The sequence below is a fragment of the Argentina silus genome (genome assembly GCF_951799395.1).
Source record: "Argentina silus genome assembly, chromosome: 12".
Taxonomy (NCBI): Eukaryota; Metazoa; Chordata; class Actinopteri; order Argentiniformes; family Argentinidae; genus Argentina; species Argentina silus.
The window spans coordinates 10,362,365-10,372,449 of record NC_139666.1 but is presented as its reverse complement, the minus strand read 5'-3'; the positions used below and the strand labels follow the sequence as shown (position 1 = coordinate 10,372,449).

Here is a 10,085-nt window from a genome sequence, read left to right as displayed (position 1 = left end):
CTGTGGAAGAGAGAGAGAACTTATATAAAGAATTCAAACAGGCAGGGTAGGATTTCTCCCATGGCCACCTACCACTACCATCATGTCTCAACATGTTTTCCAGTTGGCCTGGTGTGTGTGTGTGTGTGTGTGTGTGTGTGTGTGTGTGTGTGTGTGTGTGTGTATGCGGGCCTGTGTCTGTGCCGCATTTGTTATTTTCTATTTGTTTTTTATGTCCATGCACCAACCTCACCAAGTCAATTTCCTGTATGTGCAAATATACTTGGCCAAATAAAAGAATTGTGATTGTGATTCTGATTGTGATTGTGACCTTGCTGTCGAAGTCGGAGGTGTTGACGCAGGCTTTGATGACGTAGAGCAGAGAGTCGACCAGGCCCTCACAGGAACGCATCTGTTTTCTGGCCTCCTCCCCTGCAGAGCTCAGATTCCTTTAAAACAACACAGACGCTGTTCAGGGCTTTTGTACACAGACACAAAACACACAGAAATAACATTACACAGAACCTGGAAACGTACACAAACACATACAAAAAGGTGTGTGTGTGTGTGTGTGTGTATGTGTGTGCGTGTGTGTGTGTGTGTGTGTGTTTGTATGAGTGTGTGTGTGTGTGTGTGTTTGTATGAGTGTGTGTGGGTGTGTGTGTATGTGCGATGCATATGCGTGTGTGCGATGCATGTGCCATGTGCGTGTGCGTGTGCATGCATGTGTGCGTGTATTCCCTTAGCTTGACACAAGTGTGTGTTCTGCGTGTTGTGTGTACAACCCACACAGCCCTATCCATAATGGAGGAGAGTCGTGTTTGTTCTGAGTGATGCCTTTATGAGCGCTTTGATGGGTAAATGAGGCTCTAACTGAGCGTGCAGACACGGCTCCATTCCCTGTCTCCAGTTAGAGACCAAAGTCCACATCCACGGGTTCCAAAGAGCCCCAGGAGGGTGGCCAGAGAGACACAGTGTTCTTGACTGTCGTGCTCACTGCTCTCACTGATTACACCCACTACAACCATGGATGGACTGATACACACACACACACACACACACACACACACACACACACACACACACACACACACACACACACACACACACACACACACACACACATACAGATATCTACTTTATTCATTTATTTCATACTGACAGTGATGGTGACCATTTTGGTAAGTACGATTGCTTCTATGCACTACAGTTAATACACATATATGTATTTATTAATACACATATAGATTTCTTAACTGTACAATGTCGATTTCTAACATATTTTGAGAGGAAGGCTTTACGATTGTTCAACTTGGTTGGAACGATGGGCTGGACATTGGGCTGGTTCATTCCATAGTCGTATGTCTGTCATATCACTTACAGAGGAGCTACAAGACATGGAAGCAAGGCCCTGTGTCGCCTTACCAGGCTGCAACAGCTTTAAACATCCACAAGAGGGTGGAAGCACCAAGCCTGTCACTGCACCTCACCTCAGACAGCCAGTGGTGTTCCTCAGGACGAGAGACGAGTGGAACTTGAGCTTGTGGTCATCATCAAAGGTGGAGCTGCTCCATCCAGAATGAGGGATTATCACAGTGTTGGTCAGAGTAGTTAAGGCATCCCGAATGATTGTCATTTTGACGGGGTCACAAGACGACAGGTTCCACAGTACCCCTGTAGAGACGAACAGACAGAGACACACGAACACGCACACACACACACACACACAGTTAGAGAGACAGGCTCACAAACCCTTGGTTGTGTCAGCTGTCATGTGCAGTTAGGCTAGCCCCCAAGAGTGGCTGAGGTCCTGAGCTTTTTATAGCTCTGTGAACACACACACACACACACACACACACACACACACACACACACACACACACAACTGAAGGGAAAAATAAAACCCCACAAATCACAATAATATTCCTCATCACAAATAAAACCAGTCCTCCAGCATCTAACATCCACATCAGGCATCTGCATCAAACAGCATCTTACAGGAGAACACCCTTCAGGCAAGACCTTTCCCTTGAAATGAAAAAAGAAAACTTGGAAAAATTGCCATATGGTCCTGGCTCAACATTTTAAATGAAACATGAATAATGTAACGTGTCTCTTGACATATAATGTTAGCATCTTATTCATTTCAAATGCATTCATGGGAACCACCGATATTCCCATACAGTGCGTTGAGTAGGAGGGTCTCTTTGATGCTGCATCTGCTATGGATTAGCCAACGTGTAGCATGTTCTTTTAATTAGACGGCTGTTACTGGCAGGCTTACACACACGCTGATTTTCTGCAGGGCAGGAGTAACCTTGGATGGTGCTGGTGCTGCAGCTAAAGCTAATATCTAGCCACAGAGACTTGGCTATACTCTAAAGGTTGCAGGCACAACAGAAGAGGACTATCTATCCACACACCCCGCTGACTCATTTATTTATTTTTTTGCTGTGTGTGTGTGTGTGTGACATGACTTAAGAAGCATTGATGAGAAGCCTGGTAGAGGGGGTTGAGTGTTTGAGTGTTTGTGTGTGTGTGTGTGTGTGTGTGTGTGTGTGTGTGTGTGTGCGTGGCAGAAGTGACGGAGCACAAGTAATCCTGGTAGTTTTCTTGAGCTCTCCGATTTCCACCACAGTGTGTATGTAGCCTTAACCACAGCCTGGTGTGTCTCTGCTCCAATTACAGTACAGCCATGGAGAAGATAACACCCATTAATGCAGCCCAAGGGCACAACACACAGAGGATTCCAGCAAAGCAGCAGAGACAGCCAATGATCTGTGGGCCAAATACTGCCTCTTCCGATTAGTTGAATTGCCACAAAGTCAATTCACACTGTATCTAATAACTGAAAAACGACATGGTTGTTAAAAAGACAGATAAATCATCTGCGTTCACATGTTAAACGTGCAATATGCAACATTCATATTTTCGAAAAGCTTTCCAATGGCTGTAATAATGACTATGTTTAATCAGTAGCGATCAGGGAATGAGGTCCCTTGGAAGGAATATTTAATTTACGCTTTTTTTTGTCCTGAAAATGGAGTCTAAAATGGAGTCTCAAGGGGAAACCCTCTTCAAATTGTGCATGCAGGGGTGATATTATTATTAGGGAGGATGTTGTTGTTTGGAACTACAAACTGAATTTCGCCGTGGTGGCAGATTTCCAACAGACTCTTGCCCTGTACCTTTAATAACTACGAGGCAGTTGTTATAAAGATGTCAGAAAAATCAAATCATCTTCTTTCACATCTTAATTCCGACAGAAGTTTGAAAACAGATTCCCAGCTAAAACTCAAGGACTCGACGCTACAGAGTTAACATTCAGCCTGTGGCTCTTATCTTGTCCCTAGTGTATTTGTGTGTGTGTGGGTGGGGGGGGGGGGCTGCATACCGTAGCAGTAAGATCACCTCAAGCTAACATGCATCTACCCAGGCTCTGGGATTCATCTCAATCAAACCTCCATGCAGTGATGGAGTAGCCTTCCTAGGCTCTTAGCTCTGAGTTCTGCCCCACCTGTTGTTTAGAGAATCCCCCAGGAAGAGAGCCACTAAGAGAGCCACTAATACGGTAAGGAGACACAGGGCTGGAACAAAGCACTCCCTCCAACGGACCCAGGCTTTCCTTGTTCCCCACCAACCCCTCAGTTCCTCCTTATCCCTCTTACAGCTCAATTTGGAAAGTGCTAAGTGCTCTTAAACTCTTCTAACTGGCCCCTGTGGAAGAGGCAGCAGTCTTTCTAAGTTGAGATGGATGTGGAGCCAAGCTCAGTGAGGTGTGACTGACACTGACAGTGTACGGCAGTGATTGCCATGTGTCACATTTGACAGTTAGACGGAACAGCCGCTCTATCGGAGGCTTGATCTCAGCTTGGCCGTATACTAATGGCTCCGTTCTTCCCAGCCTTGGGAACTGTAGTCCAATGTAAACTAAGGCAGTGATATCAGAGCCAGTGATCTGCCTACAAATGAATCCTTGAATGAATGAATACAAATGAAAACTCGACATTTGAGTGTCCTAGATTTATAAAGTTAGTGAGTGTGAGTGTGTGTGTGTGTGTGTGTGTGTGTGTGTGTGTGTGTGTGTGTGTGAGAGAGAAAGAGAAATAGAGTAATTACGTGAGTGAGTGAGTTATATGTGTGTTATGTGTTATGTGTGTGTGTGTGTGTGTGTGCGAGTGTGAGTGTGTGTGTGTGTGTGTGTGTGTGTGTGTGTGTTGAGTGAATTGAATTGAAAGAGAGAGAGAGTGAGAGATAGACCGGGGGGTGGGGTGGGGGGGGGGGGGGGGGTGGTTAGGGTGGGGGGATGAGAGAGTGTATCTCTCATAGCAGGAGAATCACTGATGCGGCTAAAGGAGCCCATTCTTCCCATAATGAAATCTTCACTGAGCTTGTTATTCAGTTACTGTCTGCTGGGATGAAGTGGAGAGGCCAGGATGCCCATTACACCAGGCTTGGGGTGGGGGTGGGTCAGGTATTTAACAGCCATCTGATTGGCCAGGGGAAGGGTGCGGTCATGCTTTTAATGCACAGAACACAGGTGAAGCGTGAGTGTCAGTGTGGCGTGTGTTTGCATGTGTTTGCATGTGTTTGCATGTAAAGTCTCCAGATCCATCGCAATATTAAAACCAGTGTCAATGATCAGATTATATTAGGGGAGGGGGCAGTCTGCTAAGGGGCTGGGGTCCGTATGTTGACCTGGTCAGGTTTACAGCAGGTCAAAGCTGTGGATGTGATTAAAAAGAAAATCAGCTCTCATAGTGCTCAGATAATACTAGCATTGTCTGGAATGTCACAGTATCACTGTGGTGAATGCAGTAAAGATGTGTAACATACTACCAGCATAGCCGGATTAATTCATCATGATTAGTAAACGCATTAATCCCAGTGGGAGAATGAACCACACTGGGACCAGGCTGTAGGATAAAGCGTGAGATCTTGTCTCAATCCACTGCACTGACTCTGTACTTCCCCTCATAGGCCAGTGGGGGCAGAACTGAGAGCTAAGAACTGGGTGGAAATGTAGTTTTACAACAGAGAGTTTTTCTCCCCCATACTTAAGGGTGTGGTTGACTATAACTGAGTGGCTCCCAGCACATTTCACCAGTGGCTGCAGGGCGAGCTACTGTAGCTAACTAGATGACGATCTGTGTCCTGCCCTACATCCGAAAGGAATGAAGCCTTTCGCAGCGTTCCCAGTGTGTTTCCCTCAATAACTTCTGTTCTGTTTCAAGGGAACAGTGATCAGAGATGAACATAAGTGGGGTTTATTTCCCTACAGCATCAGACTGGAAATACACACAAAACAAGGTTGGGCCTGTGGCAGTGGCAGCACAGCGGCATAGGATCTGCTATTGGAAGACACACACATAAACATAAACACACACGGTATGAATAGATACTGTACACAGGAACACACAGGCGCACACACATACACACACACACACACACACACACACACACACACACACATGCATACACAACAAACACCCACACACACACACACACACACACACGCTCGTACACGCACACACAAATGCATACACAACAAACACACACACACACACACACACACGTACACGTACACGTACACACAAACTGTAATGCAATTAAATTCTCTTCTATCAGAGTTTTGTTTGGGCTGGTGTGATTGCAAATAGCTGCAGTGGGGTCACATGTGGACACAGTTTGTCCTAGGAGAGGACAGGAACAGGGACACTCCTGTGTGTACAGAGCCTTGCCTCTGTGACGTCCAGTCTAGGGTGCTCAGGGTGGGTCAGGTGTCACCTGCACTGGGGGGGGGTAGGGGGGAGATGACAACAATCCTGAGAGGAATGCCCTTTTGATCCCAGAGGCCTCTGAGGACAGGTCTGTGGCCACAACAGCTGCTGGGGGAGGGGGAGGGGGGGTGGGGGCACGGGAGGGGTGGAGTAAGGAGCAGGAGCAAGGCTAACACTGTTACTTCACATGTCCTCATAACATAAACCACATGACCCTGGGCAGAGAGAGAAGGCTTCTGTAGCTCGCTCTCATGAAGCGCGGCTCGTAAAGCCTTCCCACTGGAATAAAGAGCTATTGACACGGTGGGAACGACATCTCCTGTCAGCTAGGCTCAGCTATGACGACACACACACACACACACACACACACACACACACACACACACACACACACACACAAGAACAGAATAGAACAGAACAGAACAGAACAGACAGGACAGATACACACACACACACAGAGACAAAAACAGAACAGAACAGACAGGACAGACACACACACGCACGCACGCACGCACACACACACACACAGAGACAGAGACAGAGACAGAGACAGACAGACAAGAACAGGCACATGCACACACACAGACACACAGACACACGCACACACTCACGCATGCATGCATGCACGCACGCGCGCACACACACGTCTCAGACTGCATGTCTCAATTACAGTACAACCACCGACAGTGTTTTTATAGATGAAAGATATGTTGGAGGGCTGTTGCCAGAGTAATTCTTGCCAGTTCCAATTAGTGTGTCCGGTAGACATCAGGAAGTGCATCTGAAAACTCTCCGTGTTGGATGGTTCCTATTGGTCGTTATCCAGAGGTGACACGCGGGCACTGACCTTCTTTAATTGCTCAGCGTACTGGGCTCCTCAACTGCCAATTAGCAACGCTAGCACTTACACTCTCTGAATACAGACAGAGCAGTTCGATGAGCTCCCATCAGAGCATTTACTGAGAGCTTCGTGTGACAGCCACATCTGCATTTGAAGTGGTTTTACTACCCATTCGGTTGGTATGAGAAGAGATTAGACTGGTGGGGACTGAAAGGCCACTGCTTCCGTCATGGCCTCTGTAAGCTAAGTCATTGTGACAGGGAAGGGATGGAATGGGCTGCTGGGTTGGTGAGTTTCTCCATTTGACCATGCAAGACCAGCTGCAGTATCTCTTCTAATGAAATACATTTTCTCTCTCTTTTTTTCCAACTACTTCATACTGAGTCTACGATGAGTATCCCAGCACTGATAAGCATAACAAACAATTATACGCATTTAACCATTTACCAACCATTCTAAGCATTCAGCTTGCATGCGTATAAAAGTATCCTAGCACGCGCCAATCAACAAACCAAGCACAAACATCACGGAGCCAGTCATGCATATCCCCACCCCTACAATGTACATAACCACTAAAGGAGCAATTCCACCCTGCTCTGTTCTCGTCCACTCGGTATATTGCTTGCCTGAAGGAACCATGGCATTGTAACCCGAGGGAGTCAGAGAGCAGGGGAGCATAGCTGTCCACGAACAGCTGACTCAGCCACCTGGCAGCCAAACATCTTGGCTTGCTTATTCCTGTAATACTCCTCCCTGATCCTAAACAAGCAGGATTTATACCCTGTTTGCAGAGCTCTGGCGCACACAACGGACCTGCAGCGTGAGCACTGGAGAACAACAGTATGCTGAAACCAAAACGTCAAGGACGGTCGTATCTGCACTGCCAGGAAGGGGCGAAACTCCCACACTAGGCTGGTCGGGAAGGGTGGGTGTTTTTTTTTTAGGTGTTTACGTTTAGTTTATCATTGACTCAGTTTTTAGTCATTTAGTCCGTTTTTACTGCAACGACCTGAGGAGGAGTTGCAGGGGGGGAGGGAAAGGGTCGAATGAGGCGGTTGGAAACTATGTTTAGGTGGCAATGTCTGTATGAGGGCCATAATTCAGCCAGGATAACACCCCTCTCTTCCGATAAATGGTCAGGATCAGTGATGGAGGGGTAGGGGAGAACTGGTCAGGACCGGCATACCAGAGAATCTAGATACAGATTTTATCAGTAGGGCTGTGAGCATACCCATACCCAGTGACTCACACCAAATGGCTAGAGAGGCCTCGAAAGGCAGGCAGGTTAATAATTCAACCACTCTACCCCTGGTTGTGTAATGTTCCTGTTCCCACAAAAACCCTGTGTTGGAACTCCAGTGGATCTGATTGGGCCCAAACATCACTGAATAATGCAGGAGTGAAATAGCGTGGAACTGTGGGAATGATGTGACCTCAGTGAATATGCCAGATGGTACACACACACACACACACATACACGCACACACACGCACACAGAAGTGGCATGGCAAGACAGATCCATTGGGGTTCAGGGTTAAAGAGGCAATTGAAAATGAATGTTTTCTCATCCAGACAGGCAGAACGACACACTGAGATACTAAGAAGATTCACCAGACAGACACAAAGCGGGCATGCTAGCACACACAGTTTCTCACTCTCTTACCTGTGACGAGCTCCCTCACTTCCGCATCCACAGTCTTCCTCAGCAGTCGGAGCAGGGCGGGGACACCGCCGGCGTTTCTAACGGCAACCTTGTTGTCGTCCGTGGCTTTCCCGTAAACGAGGTTCCTCAGGGCTCCACACGCATTCCTCTGCACTTCCAGAACCTTGTGGTCCAACAGATCCACCAGGTGTTTGATGCCCCCCTGGCGACACACCTAGACGTGGGGATAAAGACTTATTTAGATCTTGAGAGCAAGGCCCAGATCACAAAGTCAGCAGCTTGTGCTGTTAAATACCTCAGAGAGTTCATCCAGTTAAATACCTCAGAGAGTTCATCCAGTTAAATACCTCAGAGACCTGAGAGGGAGCTGAGGTTCACACAGCCATTCATAATCAATACCGTAATCTCTCACAAGAAATTGGCCATGGATTAAGTATGAACATTCTGTGCTTCTCTAACAGCAATATAGACAGTTGGACAAACATTTTCGCATAAGCTTGTTATCAGAAAAAATAATGGTTCCCCCGTAACAAACAAGTCCATGCATTTATTCATGTAGGGGATTCAGGGAGAGCAAACACAGAGCTTTATTTCTGATACAATTGAAGTTATTTGGAATATATAATGCTAATCTGCAAACACATAAAAAGCCTGAACAATGAATAGGAGATATGGTCTACAAACATTTAATAAGGATTTTGAATGGAAGGAAGCGAAGGACTCAGAGCACTTCCAAAAGCGGTTCTATCAAATGAAATCCCCCGCTGTTTACAGTAAGGTATGAATAGATTTCAATATGTTGACTTTGTTGCACTTCAGAAATGAGAAATACATTGATCATATCTACAGAGCAGAGAGTGACTCTTATCAAAACCCCAGTAAAACTCAATGTTCCTTTCCCTGAAATGCTTCAATTGTGTGTCTACGTGTATGTAGCATGTGTGTTTGTGTTTATGATAAAAGCGAGAGAAAGTGTGTGTGTGTGTGTGTGTGTGTGTGTGTGCGCGCGTGTGTGTGTGTGTACGTATATGTGTATGTGTGTATGAAATTGCAGTTCATCTCTATGTTCAGTAAGTGCTGTGAATCCCCTGCTGATTCTAAGAGATCGGCTCTGCTTTTTTTCCAGCAGACAACAGCCGGCGGCTGTACCAGCTCCCTGCCGAGCCGTGAAATTCCAGAGGGGAGCTGGAGTGGCCGGGGGGGGGGGAAGAGTCTCTGCAGCCAGAGAGACCTCTCACATACCCCGGGAGGGGCGCTAGACCTGCTGCAGCATGCTGGGTGTTGAGGAGGAGGGAGCAGAGGAGAGAGAAGGGGAGCCTTACTTCAGCCTTGACTCTATTATCTCCGAAGCACAGGTGCTGCAGGTATGCGGCTGCGTTGGCCTGCACTGAGGGGAACTGGTGCTGCAGCATGTGGATCACCTCGGCCAGCTCCGGGTCACGCCACGCAAACTCCCTGGAACACAGAGGAGGCACAGAGGCATCAGCACTACCGCAGCCAAGAAACCACACAAACCACACACACACACACACACACACACACACACACACATGCACACACACACCTCCGCAGAGCAGAGTGCAATAACCTTTAGTCCCAGGAAATTACAGGGTTCACAGGGTTATTCCAGGATTACTGTTCCTCTCTCAATATGAGGAGTAGGAGATCCCACTTCTGAGAGATTCTTTGTGAGGATTCACTTAAGGTATGTCACGCCGGCATTATAGTTGAGATGAAAAGCTTTATTTCATATGAACGGCCTATCCAAACGAGAGTTGTACATCTACTTAAATAAAAAAATAACTAATTAATTCATAGACTT

The 10,085-nt window shown here is 46.9% G+C and overlaps 1 protein-coding gene across 2 annotated transcripts in view; it reads right to left on the bottom strand.

The window, feature by feature from the left end:
- The window catches only part of LOC310812894 (plakophilin-4-like), a 69,094-nt gene that overhangs the window by 7,563 nt on the left and 51,446 nt on the right, over positions 1-10,085 (bottom strand). For both annotated transcript variants that reach the window (XM_083681646.1, XM_083681647.1), the window contains exons 10-13: positions 9,586-9,718; positions 8,264-8,477; positions 1,470-1,653; positions 311-428 (exon numbers count right to left, since the gene is read on the bottom strand). In XM_083681646.1, the coding sequence (XP_083537772.1) occupies positions 311-428; positions 1,470-1,653; positions 8,264-8,477; positions 9,586-9,718 (649 nt within the window). The remainder of the gene's footprint in view (positions 1-310; positions 429-1,469; positions 1,654-8,263; positions 8,478-9,585; positions 9,719-10,085) is intronic.